General features: G+C 41.6%; 1 protein-coding gene across 4 annotated transcripts in view; it reads left to right on the forward strand.

The window, feature by feature from the left end:
* The window catches only part of STARD13 (StAR related lipid transfer domain containing 13), a 769,773-nt gene extending 749,933 nt beyond the window's left edge, over positions 1–19,840 (forward strand). For all 4 annotated transcript variants that reach the window (XM_069205550.1, XM_069205553.1, XM_069205552.1 and 1 more), the window contains 7 exons: positions 22–220; positions 497–704; positions 2,624–2,738; positions 3,594–3,815; positions 4,151–4,368; positions 14,863–15,039; positions 16,399–19,840. In XM_069205550.1, the coding sequence (XP_069061651.1) occupies positions 22–220; positions 497–704; positions 2,624–2,738; positions 3,594–3,815; positions 4,151–4,368; positions 14,863–15,039; positions 16,399–16,516 (1,257 nt within the window). In that variant the 3' untranslated portion in view covers positions 16,517–19,840. The remainder of the gene's footprint in view (positions 1–21; positions 221–496; positions 705–2,623; positions 2,739–3,593; positions 3,816–4,150; positions 4,369–14,862; positions 15,040–16,398) is intronic.
* Positions 19,841–20,190: the final 350 nt, after the last annotated feature.

Raw genomic sequence — 20,190 nt, forward strand, 5'->3', positions numbered from 1 at the left:
CCACTGTCATGACTCTTGCAGGTGGGGCTGTTCCGAAAATCTGGAGTCAAATCCCGGATACAGGCGTTGCGACAGATGAACGAAAGCTCCCCAGAGAATGTCAGCTACGAAGACCAGTCTGCCTACGACGTGGCGGACATGGTCAAGCAGTTTTTTAGGGACCTTCCAGAACCTCTTCTCACCAGTAAACTTGGAGAGACCTTCCTTCATATTTACCAGTGTAAGTGAGATGGCCCCGGGAAAAAAGGGCTAACAGTGGGTCCACTGTGGGTGGGCGCGGGACCACTGCACATGTAACCTGCTTCGAAATGTATAATTTCTGTAAGGGGCCTGTTCACTTGAATCCATGGGTGTCATTTGCAGTCAGCTATGTGTTGGGGCTGCTACTCCTGGATTGTCTTCTGCTACCTATAGCACTGCTTTTTCTACCCACAGTTCCAGGGTGTGTATGGTCCATCTGCTCATTGATCGTTCACTGTTATTTATCTGTCCCTAGACGTTCCCAAAGAGCAGCGTCTCCAGGCTGTGCAGGCGGCCATCATGCTGATGTCCGACGAAAACCGAGAGGTCCTGCAGACCCTATTGTGCTTCTTGGGTGACGTCACCTCCGTGGAAGAGAACCAGATGACTCCCATGAACATTGCAGTGTGTCTTGCACCCTCCCTGTTCCACCTCAATCTCTTAAAGAAAGACAATTCTCCAAGGTAGACACTTTCACCGATCCTTTCTAGGTGGCTTTCAAGACTTTGCTGTAAATGTGTTAAGGATGAAGCTCATTTAATTGATTTGTATACCTTTATAATTGGCTTCCAAATGTATCTTTTCACTCTTGTATTTTGTTATGTTCTCAGTCACTTTCCTTTCTAAAGTCTCTTTATCTGATCATTACATTTTGGAAATAGCTGTACATGTTTGACACGCTGTGCCCTAAATCAATACTTTGCCGGTTCTAATAATGGAAAAAATGAGTGTCTAAGGTCTTCCTATTGCAGGGCACAACACCTGGGTGTGGTAATACCACCTGGGGAAATACCGACAGTGGAGGATTTTTTTGCTCAGCGTAGTGTGACCTCCCCATTCTGAGTTTTCCAGATCAGAATGGGGCAAAACTGCACATTTTTTTTCATTCTAACCTGCAGATCATGGAATTTTTCAAGTTATGCCTGTCAAGATTTTGCCAAATCGTACTTGGCAAAGTGTGTGCGAGGGAAAAACACACAGTTATTGCAAGCTTTGTGCACAAAGTCCAATTAAGGGGGAGCACTCACTTGCACCAATCCTGGAATTACTGAAGCCCTCCAACTGAGTGCCTAAGTAGTTGACCACTGTAGTTGGAGTTTGCTTGTAGTAAGGCACAGCATTTCATCCTTTACATACCGGTAAGCCCCAGCATCATCACAACAACTACCTATGGCCTTTCCTGGGAGTGAGCTTGCTAAATTGTGGCATGCAATGAAATGTGTCACAATGCAAGTTCAGGAAGAGGGGCCTTAAGCCAGTGAGACTTCTCGCTCCAAAAATGAGCCAAGTTCCCCCCAGGCTCTGGAAGGAACAGGTGTTCATTGCTGTTGCTAGTAGGTGCAGCTGGGTGCACCCAAAACATATCTCTGTGATCTGGAAAGTAATAGTGTGAGATGAGTGACTGAGCAGTGCAGCATGGGGTGGGTGGCATTTATCTAGTGCCAGCATCTATGTCCATGCTAGTAGTTGACATGACATTCCTGCCTCTCCATATTTGATGTTACTCCTATGCTTTGTTGATTGTTGTGTTTTATAAGTTGTAGATGCCTTCTCCTGCGTCACAGGTGCATGACCACTCCATGTGACAATTCATTGTAATCCCCTTGCTCTTATTTAACATGGGCCCCGAAACAGAAGCGAGAGCAAATACCAGGCTACAACTTACTCGCTTTGTTAAAAAATCCATCCCTGGAGAACTTTCTCAGGAATGGCCCCAAAAATTTGGAGCTGAATTCAAATATAGATAAGACGGGTCCATGTCCCTTATAACGTCCAAGCAGCTGCTGAAAAAACAATCCTTGATGAAATACTTTGGATTAATGCATCCATTTTCCCCAACGAAAAGGGCTTCACCCATTCCGATGCACTGGGAATAAAGGAAGCCTTTGTTTAATAATTTATACTGTTTTCTTTAGAAAAAAAAACCAACACTATACTAACCACAATATTATTACTTTTCCATAACAATGATGTGGCATTTTTCCTATTATCCTTTCTCCTTCTTACCATGTGCCCCCTCAATCTGTCTCATGTTATTACTAGGGGTCTCAGTACAAGTTAAATGTTACTTGAGGGGTGCAGACTCCAAACCCGTAATCACCGGTACCGTACAGTGGTGGAACCCTGCCATACCGTACTATTTATTACAAATCAAATCTCATGGTATCGACGGTAACTTCGCGGTTGCACTTTGAGTCGTAATTCCCTGTCCCGTAGACATTTAGGATACGTTATGGGTATTTCCTGTAGCAAGAGCACAGCTATCCCAATGACAATAATACAATAATCGCCATTTAATCGGAAAGTCAATATTTTGGACACTTTCAAGTCTGTGCATGTACTGTACTTCTGGTTCTGACCTTTGACCTTCCATGTAATACAGAATGATACAGAAAAAGTACGCGACCGGGAGACCGGATCAGAAAGATCTGAATGAGAACTTGGCAGCGACACAAGGTCTCGCGCACATGATCACGGAATGCAGCAAACTCTTTGAGGTGAGTGACTCAGGGGCTGTTGTTTGGCCTTCTCCCTGTAAACAAAACACAGACGAAGGACTTGTGTCTCCGGGGGCATTCTCAGTGTTTATTCTCTGTCTGTGGTCTGCATCACTTCCTCTCTTTCACTGTATATCTATCCCGAATTTACCGTTCATTCTCCTTTTCATTTCCGGTATTTTTTGCGCTCTTTCCTCACCAGTCCTCCTGTGGCTGACTCAACTCACACATGATCGCAGACGCTCACTGAGTTCTAAACAGGAGGGGAAGCTATTGTTTTGTTCCAGTGACGTATTCATGTAATTTGGCGCAGTGAGAAAAGGCAATCGCCACTGCTATCTATAAACCACGCTGCCCCCTGATCCCAGTTATTGAGCAATTTCCCACACAGTCGGCGCACGGGCCATTTGCCTAAAAACTATAAAAGAGCAGATCGCTTACGAGGCAGATGTCTGTGAAATACATTCTGCAATCACAGCCGCAATGCACCCAGATCGGGTCTCATCGACGTCATCTACCTTGCGTTGTTTGAAAGAAGTGAAGTATGTGGGACGCCAGGATTACAGCGAGTAAAAAGGATGGTGAAAAGCATACGCCTTCAAAATGGCGAAGGCAGCGTCCTCCATGTTGAATCATGGGTGGAACATACATACCCACAGCCTCAGACTTTTCTGTCCAATATCTTTTATATTACTAGGAAAATGCAGAGCACCCTGGCAGTCCACCACCTGATCCAAACCTGCATATGGCTTGCATTGTGTACCAACCTGAAAGGTGTCACAGAGCATGCACATGTCTGTGTTTCAGATAACGTGTTTTCCCTTTTTTAATTCAGCGTAAATTTTTCTAAAACAGGTACCACATGAGATCATAACCCAGTCTCGCAATTCGTATGTGGAGGCGGAAGTCAACCCTCTGACACTGGAGGAGCTCGGGAAGCAGCTGGAAGAGGAAGGGGGGACGTACCACACATACCTGGAGGGCCTCATTCAAGGCCTGCTGAAGGAAGCCAAGGAGAAATTCAAGGGCTGGGTCTCCTGTCCTAGCATTAACAACGCAGAGCTCACATACAAAAAGGTAACTGCAGAGAAGTAACACAAAACGGTGGGGCTCCATCTGCAGGATTACAAGAGCGGCAGCTAACAAGTCATTGTTCTTCCTCACAATATATACATTTCAAGGCCCTAGGCTAACCTGGGGTAAGCTATAGGGTGTGCAGACACTGCTCTGCACAGGGTCGGGCCTTTTTTTTAACACCCATGGGCAGCCTTTGCAGCCTCGGTTTAGAAGACTGACCTGGAGAGGACAACACACTGCAACAATGCAGGACATTTATTTCATTACAATGAATTCTTATTACTCAAAATTAGCTTTATCCAGTGTTCTGAATACCAATGCACTTTTTATTGTAGGTCGGTGATGAGAATCCATTGAGGCTGTGGAAGGCCTCTGTCGAGGTGGAAGCCCCTCCACAGGTTGTGCTGAACCGAATACTTCGAGAACGTCACCTTTGGGATGATGACTTTCTGCAGTGGAAGATGGTGGAGACCCTTGATAAGCAGACAGAGATTTATCAGTATGTTTTGAACAGCATGGCACCGCATCCTACCAGGGACTTCAATGTGCTAAGGTAGGTCACAGTTTTAGAAGAGGGAAAATCTGCTCAACTCAGGACATTTAGAGGGCATCTTACATTTCTGCTCTGCCATTTCATACATTTAGAAGATGTTGTGAGCATGTACGTCATGTTATCATTTGTCCTTATACCTTGCTTTACAATACCGTACATATTTTACCTGGTTCACTTAGACACACTGGAAATATTAATTTGGCAGGCAAAAACAAATCTTGCTGTGTGTCCGGCAGTTTTAGCAGTGGGCTTGATCTTTGAACACAGTAATAAACCCTTATCTCTGGAGCAGCGCTCACACTTGCAGTGTGAGTTTTTTTTTAAAGACATTTTTTAGAGCATAGGAAAAATCTAAATAAATAGAACAATGCATTGCTTATACATAGAGTGAAATGATACCTTCAATACATATTTAAATAATAAAATAGTGGATATTTCACATCAACATTTAAAAAATGCGTAAGCTAATTAAATCTGGAAATGTAAGGTCAAATTATAAGTTTTTGTAGAGGGAAACAATAGAAAGAAAGAAACAGAGAAGACTAGAAGCGACAAGAGAGAGAAAACAGCGGAAAGTATAAACAATTGATAGCCGTATATAAATGAGGAATAATAAGTAAAATGCACAGCATATCTATATACAAATGATACATTGTAAGAATAGAGTTAAGTATATAATAACTTATAATTTTATTTTGGGGTGGGATAAGTCCATGTCCTGTGCTACACATGACAGATAACTACAGAGTGGCATCCACAGTTGATGACGTTTGATAAAAAGTTGCACAGAGTCCAGTTTATAAGTATCTAATTTGTGATGATAACATACTAAATTCCACTAATTTAGCAGGGTGACTTTATCTGGAGTTTTCCAATTTGGAGTAATAACAGAAATTGCCAAAGAAAACAATAGGTCCACCAATTTCCCAAGCAACGTTTGTGAGATTCAAATGCTGTGTATACTATCCATACAAGAGAGGGATAGATATCTGGGTATTATCTTCTATATGTTTCCATATTTCTATATGTTTCGAGGCCCAATAAGAGGATAATGTTGGACAGGAAAAGAACATAGGAAAAAATGTGCCCTGTTGGGTAGTGCGTCGCCAGCAAGTGTCATGTGGAAGAAGTTTAAGTTTACAAAGTTAGTCAGGGGTGCAAAAGAGTCTGCTATAAAAGAAAAATATGATTTGAGTGAGACTGGCAATGCAAGCAGTGAAATGAATTTTACACGTGTAGAGCTGTATTTGCTTGATACCAAATGCCCTATGGTAGTTAAGAAAATCTGGAAAATCAACTCCACCTAGGGATTTAGGGAGTTTTAATTTTGACAGAGAGATTTGAGAAGTATTACCTTGCCCTAAAAAGTTGGATAATATTTTGCCTAATGAACCAAAACATACTTAGGTAACCTAATGGGAAGCATCATGCGAAAAAAATTACTTACTGGGAGAAGCATAATTGTTATGGTATCGAGTCGACCCCACCAAGAAAGATACAATGGGACTATTTCTGGGACAAAGTTAAAAGCTTTTCACATAAAACCTCTGCATTGGCATCCAGTGTGTCCTTGAGGGTATTGAAGTAACTTATGCCGAAATATTTAAGTTTGAAAGAGCTCCAGGATAAGCCTGCATCAACAAAGACAGATCTTGAACAGCACTGGTTAAGAGGTAAAACTTCAATTTAGTTGAGATTAAATTTATAACATGAAACATCTGAATACTTATGAAGTTCATTAAAGAAAGCAGTAAGTGAGCAATCTGGATGTGACATAAATAAAATTATATCTGCATACGCTGTAAATTTGATGTGTGCATTATTAATTTGAAAAGCAGTGAAGCATTCTGAAATCCTTAATTGATGAAGAAAAAGTTGAAGAGCCAAAACGAAAAGTAAAGGAGATAATGGGCATCCCTGAAGGGTACCCTTACTAAGAGAAAAGAAAGGGGATTGAATACCATTTGTTATAACCAGAGAGCATGGTGAGGAATATTACCATGATATAAGCTGTTTAAACGTAGGACCAAAGCTGTGCTATTCCAAAGACTTTGAGAAGAAGCACCAGCTAACCCTATCAAAGGCCTTTTCTGCATCTAATGATAATGCATCCAAAGGAATCTTAATCTTAAAAGCCTTTTTAATGATGTTAAGGAAAGTATGGGAATTATCTGCAACATTCCTACCAGGAATAAATCCAGACTGATGCACATCTTCTAGATCAGACATAAAAGGGAGCAAATGAAGAGCTAAGACTTTGGCATACATTTTACAATCTGTGTTAATTAAAGATATGGGTCTATAACAGAGGTCTTCAAACTGGGGGCGGGCACCCTTAGGGGGGCCTTAAGTGATTCCCAGGGTGGGGGGGGGCAGACTCTAGCCAAAAGAAGCATTAGACAGATAATAGGCCTTTGTTTTAAGCAGAAGCATGTTATTGCATTTTTAAAAAGGGAGCAGTACTTAACTGCAATGTTTAAATAGGTCTAGACATATTTAAACTTTGCCATCTTTATAAAATAATTGTGAAAAATTCTGCGAAGGGGCCCAATGATTTTTATTTTTCAACTGGGGGGTGCGCAGCATTAAAAAGTTTGGAGACCACGGGTCTATAAGTTTTGCATTGAGTTAAGTCTTAATCTTTTTAATGGATTAAACATACCATGGTCTCTGTAAAAGATCTAGAAGCAGAGTTTAAAGTTATGAAGTGTTTAAATAATATATAGAATTTGGGAAAAAGAAGATTAGCAAAGTGGATCTAAAATTCGAAGGTAAAGCCACCTGGCCCTGGGGCCTTCCCCCTAGGTAGCGATTGCAATGCTGTAAAGAGTTCTGAAAGTTTAAATGGTTGTTCTAATAATGAGAGATAAATCGTTGGCATTGTTCCAGGTTGGAGGTGGGGGAAATCAGTTTTAAAGGAGTCATCTGATTCTGTTCTGCAGTATATAAATCCTTATAATAGAAATCAAAATGAGTTGCAATATCTGCACCCATGAAGTGTTTAATTCCATGGTTAGCTGTGATTGTTTTTGTGGTTGTTTTCTCCTTTCTATGTTTTAAATATCGAGCTAAGAGAGATCCCACCCTATTATTACCTCCATAGTATCTGACATTGACTTTAGGAAGGGTACTGCATGCTTGTATCATGGTATATTTGTTAAATTGTAGTTTAGCTGTAACCAAGGCCTCAAGATGTCTTATTATTTTTCTGAGTATAATAAACATGCTTAAGCTATTTTATGCGTTCAAGAATGTGAGCAGACTTTTGTTGCGCAGACTTCTTTTTAGAGTGCACATGTCCTCTAATAAACCCTCTTGAGGCCTCCTTAAAGACATCCCACACTGCATGAAATAATACTTGGTTAATATAATTAAGTTGAAAATAATCTTCAATAAAAGCAGTGTAAGAGGTGATAAAAGGAGCATTGGAGAGTAAAAAATTATTAAATCTCCAAGGTGGGGATTTATGTGTAACTGCAAGGATGTCCAGGTCTACTATGACTGGTGCATGATCCCATATGAAGATAGAGCCAATTTCAGAATTCAGCATGTGTGTCAATAGGTCATTACTGAGAAAGATGTATTCAATTCTAGATTGTGAGTGGGAGAGGAAAATAAGTATTCCAATAGATCAGGGTTGACATTTCTCCATGAATCTGATAGCACATGATGGGAAATGAGATTTCTAAATGCTTTATGTGAAGCATGTGGAGTGAACCGTAAGGTGGAAAATCTGTCCAAATAGGGGTCCAGTATTTGATTACAATCACCTCCAAGAATTACATTTCTCGAAGCATGCTCAGAGATGGTGTAGGAAAGATTCTGCCAAAAATTTGGGTATTGGTGTGTTGGGCCATGTATATTCAGGGTAGAAAAAGTAGTATTGTCAATTGTAATTGTAACCAAAACCCAGCATCCTTCTTTGTCTTGGTTTTGTGATAGTGTAGTGATTTTGAGGGATTTGTGACATAAAATAGCAACTCCGTTTTTATTTGTAGTGGAGGGAGAGAAAACATTTTTGCCAACCATTTTTTTCTTAAGCTTAAGAATTTCCTTATCTATAAGATGACTTTCTTGCAGTAGGGTGATATGACATTTGAGTCTAGCTAACTCATTGACGCTTTATGGGGTTTTTGAGCCCCTTAGCTTTCCAAGTAACTATTCTAAGTTTCATAACAACTGAATTTAATACCTAGTTGCTGTACAAGAACAAATATGATGCATGTCAATATAATGAAAGTGAAATAAAAGAGAGGATGGCAAAATGATAGGAGAGAGATGGAGCAGAATTACCTCAAAATGTATGTAAATAAACATGGCACTTTAGGAACAAGAGTCCTTGAATGCTAAAAGAGAAAGTAAATAGAAAAGGAGAAATCCCAAAGGGCAGAGAGACAGCAGAACAACTGAGAGAGACAGGCAGAAGCAACTTTGACATCCTTAATAAAACAAAAGAGTATTAGAAAACTGAGAGAAATGAGAACCAGTAATGTAAAACGACAATATATGCATGAAATGCATGGTAAACCGTGTGGCGTATGGGTAACATAAAACATATAAATGTATGAGGACTTTGGTTGGAATAAATGAAAACCAAACTTACCATTGTAAATAAAGAAGGGACAGTTGGGAGGGCGGGGAAGGAAACATAACATGGAAAGCACACAAGGATTCCACAAAAAGTGTTGTCTCTTAAAACAAAGGAAGAAAACACCAAGTTGAAACATAACACTTATCCAACTATATACATTAGGATAGAATGTAAGAAGAAAATAGTTAACATTAGAGTTATAGTATACTAAATGTTCAAGTGATAGAGGACGATCCTAGATCCATAGCTTCTATTTTATGTTGGTTTATGAACATTTTCAGGTCTGCAGGTTCCTCAAATGAGTAGGTTTTATCCTTGAACGTTATTTTAAATAGGCATGGATGGAGTAGCCTCTATAGAAAATGTAGAGACTTCAGTTGTGGTCGTAGCTCTAGGAGTGTTTCCATCATGCTGCTGTTGCAGGAGAGAAGTCTTGTGTGAAGAAAACCTTGTGATCTGACCAGTATAAAAGGCTCACCTTTCTAGCCTCATGTAGGAGGCTGGACTGGCTTGTAGTGAGTACCAAGGGGTACTTGCACCTTGTACCAGGCCCAGTTATCCCTTATTAGTGTATAGGGTGTCTAGCAGCTTAGGCTGATAGATAATGGTAGCTTAGCAGAGCAGCTTAGGCTGAACTAGGAGACGTGTGAAGCTACTACAGTACCACTTAGTGTCATATGCACAATATCATAAGAAAACACAATTCACAGTTATACTAAAAATAAAGGTACTTTATTTTTATGACAATATGCCAAAGTATCTTAGAGTGTACCCTCAGTGAGAGGATAGGAAATATACACAAGATATATATACACAATAGCAAAAATATGCAGTATAGTCTTATTAGAAAACAGTGCAAACAATGTATAGTTACAATAGGATGCAATGGGGAAACATAGGGATAGGGGCAACACAAACCATATACTCCAGAAGTGGAATGCGAACCACGAATGGACCCCAAACCTATGTGACCTTGTAGAGGGTCGCTGGGACTATTAGAAAATAGTGAGAGTTAGAAAAATAACCCTCCCCAAGACCCTGAAAAGTGAGTGCAAAGTGCACTAAAGTTCCCCTAAGGACAAAAGAGTCGTGTTAGAGGAATAATGCAGGAAAGACACAAACCAGCAATGCAACAACTGTGGATTTCCAATCTAGGGTACCTGTGGAACAAGGGGACCAAGTCCAAAAGTCACAAGCAAGTCGGAGATGGGCAGATGCCCAGGAAATGCCAGCTGCAGGTGCAAAGAAGCTTCGACTGGACAGAAGAAGCTGAGGTTTCTGCAGGAACGAAAAGGGCTAGAGACTTCCCCTTTGGTGGACGGATCCCTCTCGCCGTGGAGAGTCCTGCAGAAGTGTTTTCCCGCCGGAAGGACGCCAACAAGCCTTGCTACACGCAAAACGTGCGTTTGGCGTTTTTGGACGCTGCTGGGGCCCAGGAGGGACCAGGAGGTCGCAAATTGGACCTGAAGAGAGAGGGGACGTCGAGCAAGACAAAGAGCCCTCACTGAAGCAGGTAGCACCCGGAGAAGTGCCAGAAACAGGCACTACGAGGATGCGTGAAACGGTGCTCGCCGAAGTTGCACAAAGGATTCCCACGTCGCCGGAGACCAACTTAGAAAGTCGTGCAATGCAGGTTAGAGTGCCGTGGACCCAGGCTTGGCTGTGCACGAAGGATTTCCGCCGGAAGTGCACAGGGGCCGGAGTAGCTGCAAAGTCGCGGTTCCCAGCAATGCAGCCCAGCGAGGTGAGGCAAGGACTTACCTCCACCAAACTTGGGCTGAAGAGTCACTGGACTGTGGGGGTCACTTGGACAGCGTCGCTGGATTCGAGGGACCTCGCTCGTCGTGCTGAGAGGAGACCCAAGGGACCGGTAATGCAGCTTTTTGGTGCCTGCGGTTGCAGGGGGAAGATTCCGTCGACCCACGGGAGATTTCTTCGGAGCTTCTGGTGCAGAGAGGAGGCAGACTACCCCCACAGCATGCACAAGCAGGAAAACAGTCGAGAAGGCGGCAGGATCAGCGTTACAGAGTTGCAGTAGTCGTCTTTGCTACTATGTTGCAGGTTTGCAGGCTTCCAGCGCGGTCAGCGGTCGATTCCTTATCAGAAGGTGAAGAGGGAGATGCAGAGGAACTCGGCTGAGCTCATGCATTCGTTATCTAAAGTTTCCCCAGAGACAGAGACCCTAAATAGCCAGAAAAGAGGGTTTGGCTACCTAGGAGAGAGGAAAGGCTACTAACACCTGAAGGAGCCTATCACAAGGAGTCTCTGACGTCACCTGGTGGCACTGGCCACTCAGAGCAGTCCAGTGTGCCAGCAGCACCTCTGTTTCCAAGATGGCAGAGGTCTGGAGCACACTGGAGGAGCTCTGGACACCTCCCAGGGGAGGTGCAGGTCAGGGGAGTGGTCACTCCCCTTTCCTTTGTCCAGTTTCGCGCCAGAGCAGGGGCTAAGGGGTCCCTGAACCGGTGTAGACTGGCTTATGCAGAATTGGGCACATCTGTGCCCAACAAAGCATTTCCAGAGGCTGGGGGAGGCTACTCCTCCCCTGCCTTCACACCATTTTCCAAAGGGAGAGGGTGTCACACCCTCTATCAGAGGAAGTTCTTTGTTCTGCCATCCTGGGCCAGGCCTGGCTGGACCCCAGGAGGGCAGCTGCCTGTCTGAGGGGTTGGCAGCAGCAGCAGCTGCAGTGAAACCCCAGGAAGGGCAGTCTGGCAGTACCAGGGTCTGTGCTACAGACCACTGGGATCATGGAATTGTACCAACAATGCCAGGATGGCATAGAGGGGGCAATTCCATGATCATAGACATGTTACATGGCCATATTCGGAGTTACCATGGTGAAGCTACATATAGGTAGTCACCTATATGTAGTGCACGCGTGTAATGGTGTCCCCGCACTCACAAAGTTCAGTGAATTGGCTCTGAACAATGTGGGGGCACCTTGGCTAGTGCCAGGGTGCCCTCACACTAAGTAACTTTGCACCTAACCTTTACCTGGTAAAGGTTAGACATATAGGTGACTTATAAGTTACTTAAGTGCAGTGTAAAATGGCTGTGAAATAACGTGGACGTTATTTCACTCAGGCTGCAGTGGTAGGCCTGTGTAAGAATTGTCAGAGCTCCCTATGGGTGGCAAAAGAAATGCTGCAGCCCATAGGGATCTCCTGGAACCCCAATACCCTGGGTACCTCAGTACCATATACTAGGGAATTATAAGGGTGTTCCAGTAAGCCAATGTAAATTGGTAAAAATGGTCACTAGCCTGTCAGTGACAATTTGGAAAGAAATGAGAGAGCATAACCACTGAGGTTCTGATTAGCAGAGCCTCAGTGAGACAGTTAGGCACCACACAGGGAACATATACATGCACACCTATGAGCACTGGGGCCCTGTGTGACAGGGTCCCAGTGACACATACATATAGGCCACAAACCTATGAGCACTGGGGTCCTGACTAGCAGGATCCCACTGACACATAACAACCATACTGAAAACATGGTGTCTTCACTATGAGCACTGAGGCCTGGCTATCAGGATCCCAGTGAGACAGTGAAAACAGTGACAAACACCCTGACATACACTCACAAACAGGCCAAAAGTGGGGGTAACAAGGCTAGAAAGAGGCTACCTTCTCACACCTCAGATAAAATGTTCATCAAATCAGTGAATTGTAGAAAGAGGATGGTAATTACTCTGGGCCAAGCATGAGTGCTAGTAGAATTCCATGGACCTAAACGACGCGCACATTGAATAGAAATAGTTGAGGAAGAAGGCGAATGGAGAATTTAAGGTATCGCCTTTAGCAAGAATGCAATCATGTTGGAACCTTCTGATCCTTTTGGAATACCAATTTCTCCTGTTTCTATTTTCCAAAATATCAGTGAGACTTTTAAGGTGTGCTGTCTCCATGGAGATTTTACAGTTATCCTTGTTGTCATCCTCAAGATTACTAACTCTTTGGACCAAAGTTGGAATACGTTGCTCATGTATTGACCACATCTCCTCTATGCATTGTAGAGATGGATTTGTGTCCATAATAACTGGTTTTAAGGCTCCTAATTCTTCCATGATGTCATCCAAGGTTAAATGCGATTTTGAGGAAGATTCAAGTTTTTTTTTGGCAGTTTGACTGAAGTGGTATTAGGTGATTTTTCTGCAACTGCGTTGGTAACATGAGGGGGCGGGGAGCATTCTTTTAGGAATTCGAAAGCATTTTCCATGGTGACTGTTTGTGGTAAAGAAGGTTTTGTTGGACAGGTGCGCAAAACCCGTAGGGAGGTGTCAAACGTGTTGGAGAAAGGTGACTGACTGCCTTTAGGTTTATGTGCCTTTCCCATGAAAAACAAAGAAGCGAGAATTATAGGACAATAACAACACTGGCAGGTTTGTAATAATAATACTGGACGAAAGAGGCAGAAATGATTATGAGAAAAGTTTGGGGCAATTATAATGTTTGAGCACAGTTACTGCCTCCGTGAAAGAAATAATAAAAAATAATGATAATGAGCCCAAGTCAGAATATTACGGGATATATTTAGTAGAAATGCAGAAATAAATCCATTTGAGGAATACAGCTGGAATTCAGATGTGGGGAAGCGTGCACGGATTCATTGTGCTGTGAGACAAATTACTTCAGGCATGTATGAGGTGTTTTAAAATGGCAGCTGCCTGATGGTGAAAAACGCTTCTTGCGTTATACACTGCTCCCTCCTGCAGCAAACAACACAAAATGGCCATTATCCTGAGGCCGTCATGTTCCGATGTTGAAACCCGTCTGTGGTTTCAAGAAAGTTGGGTGCTGGGCATGCTTCTCGGCTCTACAAAGCTGTGGCATCTTGTGCAGCATCCAGCCATGCACCATATTTAGTGTGAGTTGGCAAAATTCAACGTCTGCCCAATACATGTTCAGGTGGTAAGTAGGAAGTCATCAAACCTTTCCATTAATATTTGTGGTCCATCATCATAAGTGGCACCCTAACCAACTTTTTGTGGGTGAGGGTGTGCCATTCCTCTTTGGTGACCACCATGCCTTGCAATCAATGGCCACTGATAAATAAATGACCCCACCCCTGAAGGTTAAACTAGACTCAGAGTTCCCTTGGTTGTGGGGGGAAATAGATCATTGTAGAGCTTGAGTTCTTACCTTAATTTGACTCTAATTGTGATAGAATAGCCTGTCTGTCAAACTCTAATCAGGCCCTTAATATATGGTGCATACAAATATGTTGTAACACATGTCCTGTAATGGTTCTCTGCCTATCAGATGAGTAGACATTTTAAACAGGTAATTTAAAATGTGCAGTGCTGTGATGTTCACTTGTTTGTCCTGATTTGCATGTGAACAATGCATAAAGTTACTGCTTTACACTACTTCAAATGTGTGATTTTGACAGTGCACCATGGTACCTGCATGGGGTGGTTTTAAAATTCCTACAGGCAGGTTTATGTAATGAGCTTTTATATCTATGCACAGATATGTAGCCCCGCACTTAGATTCTGATAGTTACTGGCTATTCAGAAGCACAATAGGTGGCACAACATGCAAAGAGTATTTTTTCTGAAAGGATACCTGCCTTTTACTGAGGGCATAATTGTGTGTCCCGAACAGTCAGATGTCTACTGTCATTATCTTTTGTTTTATTATACCAGTGTACAAGCGTAACAATTGTAGCGCAAGGGGGTAAATGTGTGTTCTCTCATTCACTGCTTTCATGTTTTGGCGGCAAGAAAAGTTTTTGTAGCATGGTTGACCCCTTTCTTTCCTTATGAAACGAAAACATTTCCCTTATTGCCTGGTAATCTACACAAAGTACAATCCATATGAGCAACAATGCAAAAGTCATGCTCCGGAAGCTCTTTCCAAAGTAATACTAACATATTTTTTATTTATCTTTCATAAGGACATGGAGGACAGACTTGCCCAAAGGAATGTGCACCATGGTAGCCATCTCAGTGGATCATGAAGAAGCCCCACTGATGGGAGGAGTGCGAGCTGCTGTTCTCGATTCACAGTATCTAATCGAGCCCTGTGGTTCTGGGAAATCACGGCTAACACACATCTCTAGGATAGACCTCAAGTGAGTACCTAATGTTAGTCATACTGATCTGCTATCACTCACACTTCTTGCCTTGCGTCACGATTGAGCACTGTAATGTGATCTGTGCTGGCATTCTGTTTGTGCCAGTCTCTGTGTGCATGTGAGCACCCTCTCCCTCACGTCTCTGGATCCTAAGTTTCATGCTCCTCCTCCTTCAAAATCACTGGTGTTTTATGCCATGCCCTGCAAGCCCACAGTGCCATTTTTAAAATCCAAAATACCCGATAGCATGTCCCATCCATACACAGTTTTTGACCCCCTTCCATAGAGCTCATTCCCAAACAGCATCATATGCACATATTTTCTACCTATGTTTCCTCATTTACTGCTCAGTAGTGTGCCATCTCTAGTAGAATTTTGTTACATGCCATGACATTGGCACACTGGCAGAGAACTTGATTGTCCTCCAGACATCGCCTCACATTCAGTCATCGAAGGAAGACAGGAGCAGGTTTTGTGCGGCAGGAGGTATTGTGACATCAGAATCCTCCTGTAATAAGATATGGCAAAATGTTCCTGAGGAGAGGTGGATTTTGCCATCTAAACCTCATCGCTGTAGTATAACTGCCATAAATGATTGTACTTTTTGTAAAGACTGAACTTTACCAAAGATAAATCTTTGGTTGTGGAAAATATGCTAAAGACCATCTGGAAATGCCCTGAGAAATCACGGCTGTCCATCTCTCCCCGATTCAATCATATTTAAAAGAGTCTCCTAATGCAATCTTCTAATTTTTGCCACCTTTAGGCCAGCCCACATTACAATATGCAGAGAAATACATATTGTTTCTGCAGGTGTTCCTTCATTTCACATTCTGTCAGAAGATCCGTCTCGAAAGGAACTTCATCTTGGATGTACTCAGATTACATAATAATTCATTTTATAGATCTTTATATTTTTTAGAGCTGGGTCTCCAAATCTTTTACTCTAGACACTTTTTTCCTTTATCATTGCCTCTTAACACTGAGAAAACATTATGCACTCATGAAGTGTGTTAGAAATATCTGCTGTTAATTGCAATTAAAAAAGTAATCATTTCATGACCCCACAAAATAAAAAAAATACTTGTGAGGTGATCATTCTGGTTTGTGAGGACAGGTATGTACATTAAAAGCAACATTGCACTACTTATGGAACCATGATGAAAATGTGTGATAGTTTAGCGATGTAGATCTCGGTGGTCAGACTGTAGATTATCCCTGTGGTATTCTGTGACTTACTGATGAAGATGTGATTGTATCTAAGGTGTGCTCCTCTACTACGGCTGCTGTAGGTATTCTTGGTTTTGAAATGCAAGGAAAGCATGTCCTCTAACAATTATTCCTCTTTTTCTTTAGGGGTCATTGTCTGGAATGGTACAATAAGGGTTTCGGTCACCTGTGTGCAGCAGAGGTGGCGAGGATCAGGAATTCATTTCAGCCTTTGGTTACAGAAGGCCCCGAAACAAAAATCTAACAGCTCTTTCCATGAAAAACTGCATGAAGTCCAACGAGGATGGAACCCTATTCCCAAGTGAAGACTTTACTAGAGTCTTCATGCCTCGAGTAGCTTTGGTGTTGAAATCGGACCGTCGCCGAGACCAGCTCTCAGTCAAAAAACATCCTGTCCAAACCCCACAATTTTCATATCATTCATTGAACCAGGCTTTTAACTTTTCAGAGCTTTATCATTGGGACTTTACAATAAACAGAGTATCTGAGTATTGGGTCACTTTTATATTTATATGCTTCTAAGAAGCGTACTATTATTGTACATAAAATGATCTATGTGGTATGTATATATTTATATAGCTATATACTGTACATATAATATATTACTGTATGTAAAGTAATTATTTTGTATATAATTTGGCGTGTCCAAAGACATCCGCTCCCTGAAGTTTTATTATTCTTATGTTCATCCTCCCATCTGTCCTTGCTGTGCTATAAATGGTTTAGATCATCAAGTCTAGGCTATTGACTTGTCCTCACTGCCATTCACATGAATCACAAAGAGTACTATTACTCACGCAGTGTTATTGCGCCTCTTCTGCAATGATAAGCTTCTTTGGGGCAGTCGAGAGATATCTGAAAATTAAATGGAGTCTACAGTAGTTTTCTGTTCACCAGAAAATAACACACACACTGGTCACCAAATCCTCCAGAGGGAATTAGAACATGTAATATGCCATCAAGTTTGGAGAATCAAAATGGTTAACGGGTCCCTTTTAACAAATCTGCCGTTTTTTGGAACCCAGAAACCTACCAGTCTTCACACATTCTCTTAATCTAAACAAGGAAAGAAATGACACCCAGGAGCTGACTGTGGCAAAAGACGACGGTCTACTCCTTCAAACACCCCTTCTGATGTCATAATATGACTTTGTCTGTCCCCTATTGCTGTTAGCACTTCTGATTCTTTGGTTTAGGTTACATTTGTACTTACCTACATACCAGTGTTTATTTTACTTCTGTTGCCAATACAGATGACCAGTGTGGTAATCTGGAGCATTGAGTTTATGCCTTACTCATGTCTGTACGTGTACAAACACACACAAACTTTCAAACCCAAGTCAATGATTAGTCCACTGGAACAGCAGAAAATGAATTACATTATTCAAATGCGACAATGTGGTGTATTAGAGCTTTGCATTATTGAGAGCTCCTTTGGAGACAATGGAGTGCAGAGGGTTAATAATGCAGGTCTAGAGCTTCTGGCCAATATTTCAGTCTTTGTCTTTCTGTTTCTCCGTGTTTAATATAGAACACTATACCCTATATGAGAAAAATGTTCTAATGTGATCATTGCTCTAGTGCCCCAGGCTATGCTGGTTGTTGAGTGCCCTCTCCCTCCTCATGCAACGCGTTGAGGGCCCTTAACTGCCAGAGTAGCCATCTGCAGCAAGCTATAATGCTAGATCATCAAGCATGTTCTTATGTCACTGCTTTGATTTTGGCCAATAACATCTTTATAGAGTATATTTCATAGAATATTTCAGATGTTTTCAACAGATATCAGTTCCTGGTTTTCCGTTTCGTGCCTTTTCCATACAGCGATCTTTGTAACTTCATTGAAACTAATTTTTCAACAAGTCCTGTATAGTTCTACTGTCCTGAGTCATTTCATTTCTCAGGATCTAGACCCCCAATAAGAACAAGAAGGAACTGCCTAAGATGCAAATCTGATGTCTGTAGTGGACGGCATACACCGTGGGGGTTATTACAACTTTGGAGGAGGTGTTAATCCGTCCCAAATGTGACGGATATACCACCAGCCGTATTACGAGTTCCATAGGATATAATGGACTCGTAATACGGCTGGTGGTATATCCGTCACTTTACCGTCACTTTTGGGACGGATTAACACCTCCTCCAAAGTTGTAATAACCCCCGTGTCTGTTTTCTCAGACTTGGAAATAAAATCACTAAGACAAATAGTCTACAGATCAATGCAGATTACTTTCATCTATTAAATGAAGCATTTTTTCCCAATCCATACTGCATCTTTAGGCTTCAAGGGACCGATTTAGCGTTTGAGTTTGCCTGGCAGGTACTCTGTTTCAAAGGTGGCAGATGTTGCATCCGACTTATCACAAGTGATTATATTACAATGTACCTGTAATTGGAGGGATGGTATATCTGTCTCATTTGTGATGGAGTACTGTCCATAAAATTCTGAATGAGGCTCCCAGTCTCTTCAGAAGCTATTTAATGTTGTGTTTCTTGTTCATACAAGCAAAAAATGGCTCCGGTATGTGATAATGCGCAGATTCAGGAAAACAGTTGTTTTAGGGCGAGGTGCATGTGTGAAGGATTCCTAAGCAGCTGCTTTCAATAAAAGTGAAAGCAATTGTAATAAAAAGGAAAAGGCGACCCATAAAAGGTCCTTGCATTCCGCAGAACTCAAAATTATATAAAAATAGCAATGACTTGGTAAAATCTACTTTCTGCCTTCATTGATTAGGGTCAAAATGGGTAGTGGTCTGATTAATGCAGTGTCATCTCTTTATAATACATAGTGGGAAAATAATATCTAGCTAATATTTTCTCACATTTGTACCACTAGTTAGATTAAGTTCGCCAGATTACCTTACTATTAAGTTGGCATTTCTAATTTTTCTAAACTATGCATGACAGGACTCACTTTTCTGTACTGCTGCATAGAAATTGAAAGACCCCCGGCTCTTTGCTGAACAGGCGTGATTGAGAAGTTTGATGGAGCGGGTCATTATAGGGGAAGTTGAGAGCACCCCTGTCAGAGCCCACAAATTCACAATGTTTACCTTTTTACCCTAAATACCACCAATAGCATGTTTTCTACATACCTCTGTTTTCAGCTTCCAGATGTACGAATGCGAGCCCTACAAGAATAAGAGTGTTAGGTGTCAAAATGTCTTCTCCTTCATTGGTCCTCAATATAAAAACAAAAGTCAATTTTAGTAGACAATGATGAATATTTACAAAAAAAAAGTCTGGTGATATCCCTAACTATGCTCCTGCTCCGAATTATCTGCTGTAACATGTTCACAAGATTTCAGGTAAATTTGTGTTAGCATCTGTAGCTGTTGTGTCAAATGTAAATGCAATACGTGTCCTAGAAATATGCATTGAATGTCTGTGTAACAATCCATAACAGTGTTTTGTTCAAATATCTTGCCAAAAGGAATCCAAAATATAAGGACATTGTTTATGTTGTAATCATATTTATACCTCACATATATTTTTACCTCAGTTGTATCCGCGGTCAATTGTAAATAAATATTAATTGCAGAGTTTAATAAATTTTCATACATTAAAACAATATCAGTGTTCTTTATAATACTTTGGTCACAATTGTGTGTGTGACTTGGAATATCGAAGGTGTGTCTCAACATATTTTCTTCAAGCAAATAAAAAAATGACGAGCTTTGCTTGTGAAGAACATGGGTTTCTATTTGTCACTTGCAGAACCAGGCTATCCACCAGCCTTGTGTCTGCTCTCTAGCTAGGTCCAATCAGCAAATAATGTCATATACATACGCTTTATTTCTGCTAATTATACCTAGCTTTGGGTAATAGGAAAATCAATATAAAAAAAAACAAAAAGAAAGCAGGGGTGGCAAGGATAAAGCAGGTGTACCATTTTCAGCAGCAAGGTTTAACTAAGCAGAG

This window comes from Pleurodeles waltl, chromosome 8, assembly GCF_031143425.1.
Source record: "Pleurodeles waltl isolate 20211129_DDA chromosome 8, aPleWal1.hap1.20221129, whole genome shotgun sequence".
Classification (NCBI taxonomy): domain Eukaryota; kingdom Metazoa; phylum Chordata; class Amphibia; order Caudata; family Salamandridae; genus Pleurodeles; species Pleurodeles waltl.